At 37.2% G+C, this 17,949-nt stretch overlaps 1 protein-coding gene across 1 annotated transcript in view; it reads right to left on the minus strand.

The window, feature by feature from the left end:
- Positions 1-10,967, minus strand: part of ZDHHC14 (zinc finger, DHHC-type containing 14) — a 51,761-nt gene extending 40,794 nt beyond the window's left edge. Inside the window, exon 1 of the mRNA XM_009882324.1 lies at positions 10,787-10,967. Within this exon, the coding sequence (XP_009880626.1) occupies positions 10,787-10,889 (103 nt within the window). The 5' untranslated portion in view covers positions 10,890-10,967. The remainder of the gene's footprint in view (positions 1-10,786) is intronic.
- Positions 10,968-17,949: the final 6,982 nt, after the last annotated feature.

Raw genomic sequence — 17,949 nt, forward strand, 5'->3', positions numbered from 1 at the left:
CATTAAAAAATGCACACTGACTAAACCCAGTATTTCCCCACCTTTCAAGAAATTCAAAAAGTGCACTGTATCTATTTTACTTTAAAATGGGCTCTGGTGGAATCCCAAAGGAAACTTCCCTCTTCTCTCTGGAGGGAGGGAAGCGAGACTACTGGCCAGCCCATTATACTTACAATGCTGGTTTTCTAAGAGGATTTCCTTCCAAACCTTTCCAAGGAAGTTCAAGTTCACAGAGACAGCAAATCCTAGCTGTCTGAGGAAAATTAATCTCAAAATCCAAGGGTGAAAGCTGATGCAAATGAAATTAATGAAAACAGTCTTGCTGACTTTCCATGGAGTCAAGATTTTACCCACAATCCTAAATTACATAATCAAACCTGAAAGCCCCAGTCTTTGTTTATTAACATTTTTTTTCCCCTGGAAATAAGCAACAGGGTAAGGTCAAATGTGCTTGGATTTAATCAGCTTTATCTAACCTAAATGTGCTAAACACGTCCTGGTCTCACAGTGATTTTTTCAAACTTCAACTGGACTGCTCAAACTTGGGTTCTAACACAGTTAAATCTTTTAACATCCTTTTATCTTTTAATATATGCAGTCCCTTTAAGGCATAATAAGATTAACCTTTACAGAATCACCTTCCCCAAATAAACATCCATTTGACCCCTACTTTTTACATTTTTCTCTTCCAATCTGTAACTGATGTAGCAATGCAAGTTATTTTACAAAAAGGGTAAAGTTTTCCCACTAATGGGATTGCCTTCCATGCTCTCTGCTCTGACACATTTTCTAACTTCTCCAGGAGCGTTAAATGTTCATGCACTAGATGGGGCTCCAGCATTTTTATTACCCTATTACAAAACCCCCAAACATACAATCCATATCCTTGAAGGACCAAGGTGCCTAAAATGCTGCAAGAATGTCACTCCAAGTATTTAATGGAGATACAGCACAGTCTTGCAACCTTCTATTGTGCCAACAAACTCCAGTTCAATCTGTCAAATTATTACGCTGGAAACAAATGGAAGGTGCCGTTTAGATGAGACACACAGGCTGGAATTTTGTATACATATCACCAGGATTCTCCTGCTCAATCAAGCATTTGCTTTTTTGGTCAATTTTCCTAGGATCCTAGGACAAACAGTCTCTAGAAGGTCTCTCCATGCTGTCTCCACACAAACTTAACAACCATATTATGCAAGGTTTGCCATCAACTTTAAAGGGACGCAATTTCAATCTTCAAACAATATAATTAGAAAAGTTAGTAACTTGACGTAGCTGTAATATTTCCTGCTAAGAAAAACAGATAATGCAATAAAAACCCCAAAACTTTATGTATGACCTATAACATCTGAAGAACACAAAAAAAAAAGCCACCACCAAAATAATAATCAGCCACCCAGAAAACCCCTGCAAAAATGCTAACCTCCTCTAAGAAATGTCTTCTTCTGTGTTTAACCATTTAAATCTAAGATACATGCTTAACAACAGTGGACTACAAGAAGGAGTAACTTAATATTTTTAGGGAAAAGAACTTATTCAAATAACATTTTCTTGTTTCCAGACAGTAATCTCAGGGACAAACAGTACTGGGAAGCTGGCTTAGACTGAAACCAGCAGCTGCTAACTGCATGCTTCACATAATTCTTCATCTGATAGCCAACAAGAGATACCAACCAAATATTGTTTCTGACTTTAGATAAAAGAGTTACTGCCTTGATTTCAGAAAAATCTCTGTATCATTTTCTTAAGAGCAGAATTCCCTGATCTTCTCAAAGTCTAAAACTTTATGTGAAAGGTATTCTCCCTGAAAAAAATGCAATCTTTAGTGATTTGCTAAGGGAAAGAAGCATAGAGAGGGAGACCTTTCTGAAAGACTTACCTGACACACAAAGTAATTTCACTAAATTTATTTTAAGAATGTTGTTTAAAGCATGCAGTATCACGTATGACTATTAGCCTATCAAGCTGGTATCCCACCTTTGCAGAGAAATAAAAACATGCCCAGGTTGTACCCACAAATAGCACATATTTGTTCAGGCTATTGTCAATTCTGTGAAACACCTATGCTGTAGGACAGATTTAATTCTATAAGGCTCTAAGGAAATCAATTTGTGCATTTGAAAAACAAATGAAAGATAGGCAAAGAACTGTGAAGTCTCAAATGTAGTCTTGAGCACCAATGAAAACTACAGACCCAAGACAAAACCAGCTTCCAGAGACAGTGGAGTTAACATACTGAGTTCAGGGCTTTTGAAAAGGCAAAAGAAAACAAACAGAAACCGTGAGCTGGTTGTACAGAATAAATCAGGAAGATATACATAAGACAGGCACCCTGAAGAAAAATCCAAAGCATTTCCTTGCTATAGATCGGCCTTTTTAAGGCTGGAGGGATAAATTACTATGACCATACTTTTATCTGCATCATCTATCCAATGCAATAAAGATCGATATTGTGGAATAATTGTTAATCTTGTAAATGTATATGGACAAACGCATTCCCATCAATGAAACCCATTCTGCTACGTTTGGTTATTCTTTTAAGCCTCCATATTTAGAAGTTTATTATCCTATAAACATTTTTCCACTTGAGGGGACTTCATACTAAACTAACTACAAGACACATCATACTACATACAAACTAACTACAACACATATCATAACTGCAAAGAGATTACACAATAAGGCTGCTCCTAGTTTTCGCATTCCCATAGAAACAACAGCCCTTCCCAATATAGTATTTTGTGTGGTCACAGAAAACATGCTTATATGCACCATGAAAAGGCTACAACTACCATTGGGGTTGCCCTGGAAAAAAATTACTTCAATTTTCATGAAAGTTATAATCAAAGTAAAAATACTGCATCAACAAGTTTAATTTCCCATTTAGAAAAAAAAAAAAATCCTCCTGCTGCATTTGACTGAGATTATAGCACTTTCGTAGCAAATAACCCTATATTATCTTCAGTGACTTTGCATTATACAAGCCTCACGCATCTAGTCACTCTTGTTCTACTATGCTACATTAAAGAATACTAGAGTATTTTAAGACCTACACACCTTCCCTCTCTTAGGCCAAACACATATATTTCTTAAATATTTCCTTATAGATCATGTTTTCCAGACTTCTCTGTTTTCTGCCTTCCCCTTGAGTTTGCACACATGGTGTCAAAAACTGGACAGTGAACTGAGACCTCATCACCAGTAGGTATTGCAGAATGTCACTTCTCCTGGTTTATGTAATGGCTCTTCTTCTAATGTATCCCAAAGAATTTCCACTTTTTTCATAATACCACGATGATGACTTGATCTGTTCGTGGGTAATACTCAAGTCCCCTTTTACTGTACCATTCAGTAGTTAACCCCCGTTCTGTTAGTATTTGTCTTCCATTTGTAATCATGTATTTTGTATTTGTTCCCCAAATTTGCTAAGACTATTTAAAGTATATAATAAACAAATAAATAAAATTCCCCCAGCTCAGCATCAACTTCAGAGTTAAGCATATTGCCTTTTTCTTCAGCCCACAATCAGACTCTGCAAGATCCTACTTGATCACTCACCGGTTGCCACTAGAGTGTCTTTCCAGAAAGTTGCCCATTGACTTTGTGATAATTTCATCCAGACGTCATTTCCAAAATGTATATAGAAAGAATCCTATGCAGGACAGTATCAAGAACTCTACCACAGTCAAAATTCAGCACATCTGCTTCTTGTTTTCCACCAAGACAATTACTCTTTCAATGAAGGACATCAGTTTGGTTACATTTTATTTGCTTTTGAAATGCTTTGTTGCTTTTTTTGAGTCTTAAATAGCCATAAACCTCACCCCCCGCCAGCCCCAATTCTTACAATTTGGTCATTTAGCAGTTTGCTCCATGTCCTTCCAGACAGAGAATAGCTTCTAGCAATAGAATAGACAGATTTCTATTAGAGTAGAATATTAGATAGACAGATATAGATACCTCATAGTAGACTGACAGATTTTTCTTTTTAACTCCTACTTTCCCTCTTCTGACCTGCACTTCCTATCAGCTGGCAAGAAGCGTGCAAGTTCTCTTCTGAGACCAAAGCAGAGTGTTGAACCCTTCAGATTGCCCTGTGTTACTTCTCATTTCCCAATTACACGGTATGCCTTCAGCTACTCTTTCTTCCCCTGACCTGTCTTCTTGTCTCCTACTGTTCCCTGCTGGGTGTAACTGACTTCATTCCCCTTATGCCTCTCCAACGCTTTCCCTATATACTTGTGCTACCTCTTTAGAAGACCTTTAGAAACTGTCTCCACTTCCGATACAAGTATCTTTTTGACCCCAATCTTCACAAAACTACAAATACAGACAAAATGGCCTCTTGCTACACTTCACAACCTTTCTCCATATGAAGATAGCTTGATGATGTGCATTTAATATAATATTTTTCAATAATAAAAGTACCTTTTGCTTTGTGGACATCCTTACTTTTTTTTGCAATTCCTTTCACTTTCTGACTTGCTATGAACACAGATGGCTGGGCTACTACCACCTCACCAAATCCTCAAGAAACAACAGCTTTCCATTCCTGTACCCTGGTGGTGGAAACAGCAGCATCAAAGCTCTGTTAGTCATCCACCTTCACCTGGACAAAGGCGATAGCCTAAAAGGAAACATATCACCCTGTCAGCATGACCTTCCTGTTTCCAAAAAGTCACTTTAATGAATGGAGTACTTTCGAAGGTCGTATTTTGAGACCTCTTTAATCAACTTGTCCTATCCTACGCTTTCTGACATACAAAAATAAAAGTCTAATAAAAGCCTTAAAAGAACTTCAAAATAGCATTCTTAAATCAGAATTCCTCCTCTTGGGACATAACAGTTTCTCACTGCACCTGTAATAATTTCTGTGAGGCTACTTCCCACAGAGACAGGTAGAGCAGAGTAAGTCTCAAGTATCTAAGAACAACTTTAGTCAGGTAAAAGCCACAGACCAGGCATAATACATGCACAAATTTAGAAAAGAAACAATTTGGTAAAGGCATTATTTTTAGGTGATTTATCTGAAGAATCTCTTGCCTAGAAGTATATTATACTGTTAACTTTGCACCCCATTTTAGAAGGTGCCTCAAGTTCAAAGGCACAGCAAGTTCAAAGGTAACCAAATCAGAATGATAGTTTTGGAGCATGTAGAAGTTTTCTCTTGAATCGCAGGAGCTATCCAGCTTTTCCTGCTGTACAGGTGCCACTCCACTAGGATACGTCTTTTCAGGGCACAGTAAAAAAATAAATTTAAAAGTACAAAGGTGTTTCTTTCTGTTTCCATTGTTGATTCCAGAACCAAATTTTTAAGGCAGAAGGACCTGTTATCGTACCGAGCTTTTTCCTCTCCATTAGGCTTGCCATAAGCCCTCATGTTTGGGAACTTGAGCCCCGCACTCCCCATTTGCTGGCAATGTAGTTCCTCACTTCAAGACTCCATTGGCCCTTTTTGGAAGACTACTGGGTTTGTTACTGCTGAAGAAAGCACAGTGGTTTTGATCAGCTCAGCAGTCTGAACCTGTGAAGCAAGTCTTGTGCTACCATTTTAAAAAGAAAATTGTAAACACAAGTTCTGAAACAATCACACATGGAAACATTTTGACTCTCCTAATCAACCTTTTAAGAGAATCTGTCTCTTTTCAGTATATAATTTATATTTTTCATTTTGTATTTAGCCAAAACTCTGTATCTGACAGACTCTTTCTTTAAGGAAAAAATTATTATTGTCAGCTGCTTATTCAAAATAATTTATTTCCTGACACAGATCGATGTTTGTTTGAACACAGGGTAAATAAGCAATTCCGTGCACAGGAATCCATGCCTGTATTTTGGACTAAAGCTGGTACCTTATTCTAGGGACAAAGGATTCCTTGAAAGAGATGAAACTAGACCATAACACTGATTAGGAAAAGGTACCAAATGAATGCTTCATTATATTTTTCCACATTTTTATGCTTTAAAAAAAAGAAAAAAGACCTAGTGAGGTTTTGCAGCCTAGGCTATATACCTTATTTCTGAAGTTTTCAGGTGCCGAAGCAAGATGATTCAACCACTTCTGAAACTCGGATAGATAGCAAACACTGTAATACTTCTATCATATTAGAGAATCTGAAAAAAGGAGCTGAAACCTAGCACATGCTGTAGCCTTTGAGGTCAGCATGCAACTTTTTCTGCACGTTTCTGCACATTCTTCATTTGCTGCCTGAGGTACTCAAGAAATTCAACGAAACAGACACAGAAATGGAAAAGTACCTACAGAGATGACAGGGGACATAGTACAGTACCTAGATGGATACTATTATTCTTTTCAGCATCTTATCTTCCTCTCTATTCCTTTCTCAAATGCAGCTGCAAAAGCATCCCACTGCTTGGGAAGATTTTATTTCACCAATTTTCAAACAGTTTAAGGAATTAGGACTATGATTATTCTATAACTGAACTATCAGCCACCTGTGTGGCAGAATTCAAAATATCGTATCTGTCTTTCTCTGCTAAACTGATGACTATCTGTTTTTACTCAGCAAACTGTTCTCAGTAAGGGAAGCAATAACAAGTATATCCTTACTTTAACTATAGTTAAGAAAACTTCCCTCAAATATGTTTTTCTTTGTATAGGGTTATGCTCCAGCTTTTCCTTACAATGATCTCACATTGTAGTAGGAATAAATTATTCTCTCAATCATCAATACTAGTCCCATTACAGAAAAAAGGAAACAAAACAAAGCAGAACACCAGCAGTAAGAAGCCCAACAATCTGTCTCCCCAATTTAACCACAGCTTCTAACCAACTTTGAAATCCTATCCTTAGCCAAAAATGTGTTTAAAGAAACTTGTTAATATAAAAAGTGAAAGAAAGATGTTGGTCAACAGGCTCGGACACAAATGTCTTGCCTTCTAGTTCTGGTTTAAATATGCTTCACAAGTGCAGACTTCCATACAGTGTTCTCCTATGGTGCTCCAGCCTTTTCCCAATGATAACATCTTCTGATTAGGTACAGCAATGTCCCACACAATGCTGCCTTTCTGAGAAGGTAAAAGGCCAGCTAACACAAATGGATTGGTTGTATGCATATAAGTAAGATGGTATGTCTGTTCTTCAGTAGAAATAGGTGACAATTTAAAAACAAGTTTGGTATTAATGTAACAATTGTTAAGCTTTCTTTTTTAAATTACCTTTAAATGCCAAATTTGATGAAGGTGAAATTTAATGGAAACTTAAAACTTTTTTTCTTTTAATTTAAACTTTTTAAAGTATCATTCATGCTTTATTTGATTTAGAAAGCAGCACTGCTTCCTTTATTAAATGTCTTGAGTAACTTCTATCGGTATGATAAACATGTATTTTTATTCTTTGGAAATGGTTTAGATTCTGCTACTCATCATGAGTACAGCAGAGATCGGGATGACAACTGGCAAATTAAGACTACTTGTGCTTCGCCACAAAAAGAGAAAAAAAAAGAGTGCTGGGACTGCCTGAGTAAAGCAGCTGGGAGAAGTCATGGTGGCAGACTTATGAAGGTTATTCAATTAGAAAGATATTCTTATGATTTCAAATATCTAATAAATATATTTACCTTCCAATCATAAGGCATTTTACTGGGAGCTCCAGTACTGAAATAGGCAAAGAATGTCCACTGCTCCCCAAATACTGCATTAATAAAACTGGAGAAAAACACTGTTTTAAAAAACACAGAATACTTGCCAGCCACCACAGTAATTACAGCAGTAATAAAACAGTTACACAGGAAGCTCTACTTCAAAACGGCTCTTTCTGGAAAACTCTAAATTTAAAACAATTGTTAATCTACAAATTATAACACGATTTTACAATATAAAGGGGCATTCCTTTTTGGCAACACTAAGAAATATACTTGCCTGAATTCCATCCTCCTCCCACAAGTTATTCCTACAGAGAGAATAACTTTTTCTGACAAGAGGTGGGGGCAAAAAAGAGAAAGGAGGGGTAAATTACAATTTTCCCCACATTTTCCCAAATAGTTCTGAGATGCTTTTTTTTCCTCACTATCCATCCTTTCCTTCCTAGCTACAAAAATAATGCCATGACCCATTATAGCAACTTACACACTTCTATGTAGCACATTACATACTCAGTATTTGATTCTGAAAAACATTTGCAGTGACAGCACTGGCAAAATCTAAAAAATAAGCTCTAAAATCAGTCTTCCTAAGAAATCTGTTAGCATTCCCAACAACACAAATTTGAACTTTGGCATCTGTTTTCCACATATCTGGATTCTGTGAATATTAGGAATTCCTCTATTACACAAGCAAGGACTGAAATTATTGTGTTTGAAGAGAATGCTACTTCCTCAGTATAAACACATTCCATATCCATTTTTAATGGGTTTTTTTGGAGTGTGGTGAGAATATGGCTTCACAATACTCCTACATTTCTGATTTAATTTCTTTATGGCACATAAGGGCAGGTTGACTGAAGATTTTCTTTTTAAATAATCCAAAGCGCCATATCAGAAAGTGAGCAACCAGAAGAAATTTGTATGAATTTAAATTCATCCATCTGGGATTTAGCTATCTGGGTCATCTAGGATCTAACAGTTTTCTTCCCAGTATACTATGTACAGTGTGGTCCTTGCCCAAAGCTAGGTCCTGACTGGCGAAATGTAACCTTCTTCCTGTCATGGCAGTGACAGCTGGCTCCTGGCTCTGCACAATTAGTCCAAACAATGCATAAAAGCAATGTAGGTTTTCTTCCTGAAATGTGAATGCCAGCAGAATACACAGTTTTCAGAAAGATATACCCGGTACATAAAATTCGGTGAACTACACATCTCAGACTTCACACACCCATGACAAAAGAATTCCTTCCCACAAAATTCAACAACTATGTTACACGATCATACAGTTCCAAACGCCTTAGGCCCCCTCAAAGTGCATACAGAGTAAGTTCAATTAGCTGCTGCACATAGCATGCTTCACATGCATTGAGTCCACTTCAGAACTCAAATCCAAACATTCTGAAATACACAAAATGCTGTTTATTACACAGACACCTTTTTAACTTAACACATAAGGTAGTATAACAGCTGCAGTCAGGACCTTCCGAATCTGGCGAAAGAAAATGATGTCACTGTAGTGACAATCAATGAAGTCATCACTACATTTTGAAATCCTGCTGCTTCTTAAAATAATCCATGCCAAAGATAATGTGCACGTTTCCAGAAAATAAAACCATTCATCCTCCTCCAACAGTAGTTTTCTGAAAATGAGCCCTTCAGACAAGATTTTTTTAATCACAATGAAACCATTAGATTCAAACAATCACTAAAGTATGTATGTACTTAAAACCAAACTTGTTACCTTTCCTCTGCTGAAGGCTCATAAGGGCCTAAAATAGTGAATAAAAGTTATGACATTTTTTTTGTTTTAGCTTAACAATATGTCTTTGTCCAACAGATCTCCTGAGTGGAAGACAGAGCTTCACGATGTGCTTACTCTCTCTTAGGAGCTAAGTAAGAGGAAACTAATACCGTATTATTGTTTAAATTTTGCTATTTTGACATGAATTCTCCTATCATTCCCACTTACTGGCATGGTTCACAATGTGATTTTGGTGTGCACAAACTACATTTGCTTTCTGAGGAAACTGAACCAGAACTTCTGCTCCATGTGTACACCAAATTAACTCTACCCCATAACATGGTGTTAGAGTCCAAACCAGTAACTTCGCCCCTCAGACATTTTCACCAAGGCTTTGGGGAGAAAATATAGTCTAGATAACCAGACAAAACCTAGTCAGAAGTAGACCCCTCAAATTCACACTCTACAGATGCAGAGGCATCTGCAACAACAGCTTTAGTGTGCTCATTTGTTTCTACTGCATTAAATCATTTGTCACAGTAAACAAAGCCTAAGACGGTACTATAGCATTAAACATCAAGGACCCTGCAGGTATTCTCCTGTGCTTAAACCTGTTCTTTTCAATTATATGAGCAAGCGTTCCTCTGAAATTGTTTCAGAACATGGGACTTCCATTGACTATCATATCAGAGCAGATATAGTAGCCTTTCGTAAGCTTTAGTAGGTTACTAAAAAATAATCAAACAAAACCACTGTTTATGAAGCAGCTCTGCAAACTCATCCTGTGTTTTCTTATCCAGGTAGCACTTTTTAGCTATTCAGCACATTTGTAGCTGTAGAAATTCCACAATTAGAGTTTAGTTAACAATTCTCTTGATAAATAAGGCTGATTAAAATCTAGCTCACTCTCCTTTAATTGTGCTGGCTTTACACAGATAAAAAAAAAAAGTAACGTTTTATTATTGTTAATGAAGAAAAGTCTTCCCAAGACTGCATCAATTTACAAGACTGTCTATTAACACAGAGACTTATCTGACTCTTTCACAACATAAATAACAACATAATTAAATTCAGTTAAACTCGGAGGGTACATTACTTTAAAAGATGCACAGTTGTAGAACCTTTGCAATATCATCTTTCTTGCGAAAAACACTTCAGAAAGTATTCTCTTGTGTACCGCAGAGACTTCTACCATACTTGCTGAAAAGTATTTACAGTAATAACCATCACTCTCCAAGGCCAGGATTTTGTTTACTGCCTTTCTTGGTGAAGAACTGATCAACCATCTTTCCACAGGAATCACTGCAATGTCATCAAACATTACAACTCCAGAACAATTACTGTGGCAAGATAGGAGTAACTCCTCCCACGAGCAGAGCAGCACACTGCCTTCATACAGTACATGCACCCTCGGGAGGAAAGTGAAGAGACAACAGACCTTCAGTGTTACCTATTTGTCTCTCTAGATCTGCTGCTTCATCTGGTGTTGCGCGTGGGAGGACACCAGGATCACTGAAACTAGTACGCAGCAGGGTCCCCATCACGAAAAAGAAAAGAATCCCACCAATTGCAGGTATAGCAGGTGTAATCTTCTCTGACAAATATGGACAACTGGAAAAAGAAAAAAGATAAAACATAATCAATAATACATAGTACAACTTGCTCTCAAAAACTGTTTGCCATTATAAATGCACATGAAGAATTCACTTTCTTCTATTGATACATTACTTGTCTTGGAATGCTTATTGAAGCTGAAATTTCTGTTTATGTGTTCGTCACGCTTCTGAAGTTTCTCACAACCTGTTCAATATAATAAAGGTCCAAATATCATAATAATGATGTCCCTAACATGCAACAATCAGTTACATAAGAAAAGAAAATAATAGCCTGGTTTTATTACAGGCTATTATACGTACATATATTTGTTCATCTTCTGCCCAATTACATAAAGTAAATTGTGGGGGAAGGGAAAGGAAAATAATCTGAAGATATTCAGTAATAAAAAGCAAAGCACAGAACATGGTGAAATAGGCCATACTGAAAAAACGTAATTAAGTCTATAAAATGAATTTATCGTCCACCACAAAGATGATATTCAAGAACTTACACCTGTGACACATTCCTTTAACAGCCTTGGTATATATTGATATTATAACACCACTACTGGTTCCCTTTCTTAATCCATTTCTTGTAACTTGGTAAGCTTGTTTATTACTTTACAAAGTAAGATGAGTACAAATGACAGTGCAACACACCTGGAAACATATAATCCAGCAGCAATATCAGCAGCCCTTTACCAGCACAAAAAGGCTCTATGGTTACCAGATTTACAATATATACATAGAGCTTAAGATTGGATGACAGATCTAGCAAGTTTTCCTCTATGCTTCACATGTAATAAAATCAAAATGGACAATTGGAATCTAAACAACAGTCAAATATAAGCATGTCTTTACAGTTGTGCAAAAAGAGGGGACATGAACACTTAGACATTACACAGTATATCACTCCCATTATTCTGAGTCATACAATAAGCACGGCAGGATCATCTTAGAAAACACACAGGCTGAAGACTCTCTTCATAGTTCTTATATTAAGTAGAGGGGGCAAAACACACAGATGGCTTCATGCATTTCTCATGTCTGCATGGGAAGTCATAAAATAAGCCTAAAAACAACGTAAGCCAAACCCCAACAAGTTCTAGGCCTTAGGGCTTTGTCTAAAGCTTCCAGGTATCAATCAAGTTTAATTAACATAGTCTTCTCTGTTTCTGCTGACTGCCTTAAATGATTATTCAGACGCGCGAGCTTTTGCACTGCAAGTCAGTTAACCTCACTGGAATGTTAACTCTGAGCAAGTGATGACAATGTCAGCTTCCCTGTCCATCACTTCTGCCGACAAGATGGGGAGAGAATGGAAACACTTTTCATACCAGCTACCACGTACCAAGTATTTATCTCCCTGCATAATCCTGTTAAATGTACTTGGCTGTTTCATAGAACGCAATGGGTTTCACAGAGGCAGTGAGTCCAAATGCATTACACGGAGCATCACACCATCACTATGAGTGGAATTCATCTTTTGCCCTACATGAATGTAATATTACAGGTATAACAAGTTACGAAAGATTAAAGAGACAACTGGGCATAAAAAAAAAAAGGCAAGGGGCAAGAAATACCGTAGTTTCATATAGCGAATAGACTAAATACTAGGAAACGTACTTCAGATGCACACTTCTAGAAAATCTGTTCCAGTGCTAACTAAAGGAAGCAGCAGCAAGACAGCTGATAGATATAAGCCTTGCTCCCTTCATGTCAGAGGTCAGACAGAGCGAACAACCAAAGAGAAGCTTTCATACCACATAAACGTCGTTCTGCTCAGTTTATTTCTTGCCACAAAGGATTAATTAAATCAAAACTACTGTAATATGCTCAGACAAGAGTACAAATAGGCTGCAAGAATGTATTTTTAAAAGGATTATAGAGAACCTGTACGTTAATGAACACTAAATATAGCACAGTGCTCTTATTCTTCTATTGCATTATTCATTGCACATACCAAAGAAATTGCAACTGTGATGAAGTCTGTTGACCAAACAAGAGCCGTATGTGTGCAAAAGGTACCAGGAGATAATCTCAGGGCAGCACAGTAGATGTAATACAATTTAGGTGCCAACAGCAACAGTGTCTGTCTATACAACTTCAATTCTCAGTGATACTCAGAGAATGGAAACTGAAGGGTCATCATGACAGTGACACGTTTTAACAACAATTTCGTAGGGAATTGGTAGAAAGAACGAATTCCCATGCTGAAATATTGAGAAAGCGTTGCATTGCTGAAAAGCGATGACGTCATTACAGTAAAAGAGCATAAAAACGTCTTATATCTGTGCCTTGCTGAAGCAAGTCCATCTGCAGTGAAAAAAAAAACCCAACAACGACTCTCAAAGCCCTGCACACTCTTCACCACAGGCAAGTGTAAGGTATTCTGCTTCACCTAAAGGTGTTTACAGGGCTTAATACCCTGTATTTCATCAACTTTCACTCGGAATTACTTCAGTAATGACAAAGATGTCATCTTTGGCAACTTTTGGCTCCACCTAATCAGAAATTATTTCAAGCTGAGAAACCAGTCCTTATAGAGATTCAGATAATAAGCTTAGGAAGGACCGTTCAATCCAGTGTGACAAACAGACCATATATTATTACCCAGGCTTGCAGAGAGCTCAGTGATATCCACCCTTAAAAAAGGCCCGATTAATTTTTCAAATTCTTGTAAACTAAATCAAAAACACCGAACAGATACCATATAGACCTAGGTTATTAAAAAATCCACTGAAAGTGACTTCAAATTAAAAATGTGGATTTTAGCTCAAAACTGTCAATACGTCTGTGGAAATACACTTTATATAATTTGTATTTCCATGCTTATATAAAAAAAATGTATTTGTAGTGCTACATGGAGTCAATACTATTTTAAACAGTTTGTTTTAGTGTTACTACCTTTGGAATTGTCAAATACTGTACACAGAAAAAGATTATTCCTAATTTTTCTGCAAATTCCTTAATTAATTTGCTTCAAATTATTTTGCATCACTTCCGGCATCAGTTTTCCTCAGATATTAAAAGAAACATCTTTTCTGGATGGTACTTTCAGTGACGTTTTAAAGTAAGTAGTAGCAGGTATTTTCAGACAGCCAATTTCAGAACTTTCATGCAGAGGCACTCCCTGTGCAGAGGACCGTCTTTCTGCAGCACTACTTATGATAAAGCAGCACAGAGCTCCAGAACAAATCTCTGTCCTACTGCAGAGCAAGTAGTGACAAACCTTTTAAAATCAGCACTTGGTAACTACCAGATGTGAAATGACATCTTCAGTTTACATCTTAGACACAGCAAAAAAATTGTCCTTAATTGGTAACTGTAATCATCACAAGTACTGTCTAGGTCCATCCCAGAAAACAAATTTTTAGGAAGTATTACTTGACCATAGAACCCACTAGAAATTGTTATTGTGGAAACAGCTTCTTCAGAAAGCAATGTTTGGATTTGTGCATAGCAACCAGTAACACAACCTGAAGTTTTGATTTAATTAATAGAGGGGCTTTATACAAGTCAGCCTTGCTTTTTGCTTGGTTTCTCAGCTGCTTTTTTGAAGCATCATGTGAAAGTTTGCATGACTGTAGGAGGGAAATGAAATCTGCTGGAAGACTAGTCTGTCACAGCTAGATAAAAATAAAAACACAATGGCATATAAGAGATAATTACCAAGTACCGCCCCCGTGAACAAAGGATGCAGGAGAACAACAAAAGTAATTCTTACCACCCAGCAGCCTTCTTAACTGTGTAACCCTGCTCCCCATGGCTGCCAAGATCAGCAGATAAACACACGTAGTAACTGTGCTGAAGAGCACACACAGTGAGAGTCCTGCAACTTTCAAGCTCTTTCATTAGAAAGAAGGAGGAAAAAAAAAAAAAAAAGAAGCCTCCTTAAGGTCTTTCCCGGAAAGATGAAGGCTTTCCTGAGCAGTTCACTGACAGTTGTTGTTATTCACTGATGGAGTGATGCAATAACTCCAGTACTGATAATGGAGATTTGGAGAGAGTCTTACTTGGAAAGAAGCTAACCACATAATTACAAAAATACATTAATAACAAATACAGCCACTTACTAAAGAGCACCCCAAAAAAGACAGGGTTTTATATCTATGAGAAATTGGACATCTTGCTTAATATTTGCTAAGCTGGCATACAGAAACAATAAAAGTACAGAGTTTATGCAAAGATGTAGTAGCCATCACACTTAATTACACTAATTACAATAAAAAAACAAAGAGACTGTTCATTTTCCTACATCATCAACTTAATTTATGTTTCTGCAGGTATTGTCTATTTAATATACCAGTAGCTATTGGTGTGCGAGCAGTATCCAACACAAAGAGAGGCATCTTGCACTGCGGAACCAAGCGCAGAGTTCGCATGTTACCAGTTAACATCTGAAAGAGACTGTGCTGCTTTCCTTAAACTAACCCAAAGGGTTTGGGTTTTGTCCTTCCACTCTTATTTACAGCTCATCTCAGCTCCCTCTTCCTTTCAAACCCACTGCATCATTGCCCCAGGTCACTCAGTCCCAAAATTCTGACCTTACAGAATCACAGAATGGTTAGGGTTGGAAGGGACCTCTGGAGATCATCTAGTCCAACCCCCCCGCCAGAGCAGGGTCACCTACAACAGGTTGCACAGGACAGCGTAAAAAATAAATATCAGATACTAAACTGATAAGAACAGATACTACACATGATCTTAGCCAAAAGGCCGAGAAGCGACCTACACCAACACAAATCTTCGTCAGGTTCTTTTGTGAGTCAAGTTAGTTTGCTAAAATGTACGAAAATTACGCCATTTTGTTGACTTTTCTTTCTGCCTCTTTAACAAACCAAATATGCGCTTGGAAAGGAGCGTTGATATTGGCACAAGGCAAGAGAGACAGAAGCACACACAAAAACTAGAAGGAGAGGGCAGCTGGGACAGAGGGAGGAGACCTTCATTTCAGCAGCTGTCAGTAAGTTTTTCATTCAGATCACTGCCTCTTGTGAAACCACATTCTAACCTTGACCTCTTTCATTTTAGAGATGGCAACAGAATACCCATATAGACAGATTAAAGGCAAATCAAGACTCTGGGCTAGCAAAACAAAAACAGCTTATAATTTACTTTTGTAATGACAAGTTACCAGTTTAAAGAAAGCAGCCAAAGACGTGCACGTAGACCACAACACAGTGGGAGATGCAAGGATGGGCAAAACCTGAGGGCACAGCAAGAATCTTGAAAGCTGCTGCCTGACAAAGACAGTAGGAAAGTAAATGGGACAAAGAGAATGATCAGAGTGAAATGATTTCACTGTTGTAGGGTTTGAAGGGTTCCCTCTGTTTACTTGTTTTCCAGCAGAATCTCAACTAGACAACACTACATTTCATATCGCTATTAGGAAAAGTGTTAGGCAAAGTGTAAGGAGGTATAAAAAGAATCACAGAAGCACTTTTAAAGACTGCACCGTGGTGTCTCACATATAATGCAAACTTCAACCTGCTACAGATGACTTCAAAGGTACTGCACCTATGATATTAAAACATAGTTTTAATACACTCAGAATTGTAAGAAGCATGGTATAAATTTCCCCATTGTATAGCAGTAGCTAATGCAGAAAATAATGCCGCAGAAAATAATGCCACAGAAAAGAATACATAGCTAATTTAAACACTAGAAGAAAAATAAGATCAAAGAATGTTTGAATGTATCAGTTCTTCAGTCAGTATTTTTTGGGATGCTCATATGTTTACACCTCCACCCCCAAATCCCAGCATCCTGCAACCACTTCTTTGAGAGGACATTATTTTAAAGTTAATGTGAAGAAACTCTTAAGAAAGGTCTGACACAAGAAAAAAGTTCCAACAGGAAACAACTCACGGTGCATTAACTAGTTAATTCTTCACAAGCATACTGTTGGCACACAGAAAATGTGTTGTAATTTGAGTACAGATTAGTCCAAATAATGTTACATGAAATGACTGACAAGTTTAGCTAGGGAAGTTCTGCATTAGTTTCCTACATCTGCCTGATTCTGTTGTACAGCTTTTAAAATTTGTATTAGAATTTTCAAGGTGTATTACGGAAACCACAAACTAATTTCAGTGGGGTTTGAAATTTGCTTTTAAAAAATGGATTTGTTTCATTATTCTTTTTTGTGTTTTGATATATTTTTAAACATCATACACTCCCTCATTTCAGAATGGTCAATCAGTTTCAAGAACTTATTTGATAAAATACAAGACAAAAATCACTCTTTGATACTCGCTTCATTTCAAATCCATGAAATTTGGAATGCTACAAACATGTGAAGACTGTGGAAAACACAACAGCTAGCAAACAAAAGGCAGAATGAGAGCAGGAAGGGAAGAAATAGGCAGAATATTACCTCCTCCTCAGTTTGATAGTCTAAAATATTATACCCTAATCATAAATGCAGATTTATGGAATGCTGTCTGACAAGAAGCATTCAAGCAAGGTTAAATTCTCTATTTTATGGTACTGGATACATCTTACTTTTTTCTGTATTTGCTATAGCTTGGAGATAACTCCACTTAATTTTAATTCTAATTAAAAGTAAATTTTAAGTGGGAACACATACAGAACAGTAGTAATTATATTGTGTACATAAGTGTCCCAGCCGCTATCAGCACTTAAATATTTTTACTTGAAACAAAGAAGGTTAATATGATGATATCACACAGATTACAGAACAGCATGATCCTTAAACCTAATAAATTAAGCACTTCAGAAGGTCTCTCAAACCTAGTACAAAATAAAATTAGCTTAATATTACCCTGAACAGCAAAAGCTCAACAACCGGTCTTCAAAGTTTCATGTGAAAACCTGACACAGTTTGGTCTTTAAAGCTGATGCCAAAACAAATGAGCAATCACCAAGAATGAAAGAACTGCAGGGAGCTCTCTATCCCCTGCACAAACTAGCAAGTGTTCAATGGAACTCCCAGCAGCACGGACTCCATTAAATCGTAGTGCATTACCATTGAAATTCCATT

This window comes from Charadrius vociferus, unplaced genomic scaffold (genome assembly GCF_000708025.1).
Source record: "Charadrius vociferus isolate BGI_N301 unplaced genomic scaffold, ASM70802v2 scaffold13, whole genome shotgun sequence".
Lineage (NCBI taxonomy): Eukaryota > Metazoa > Chordata > Aves > Charadriiformes > Charadriidae > Charadrius > Charadrius vociferus.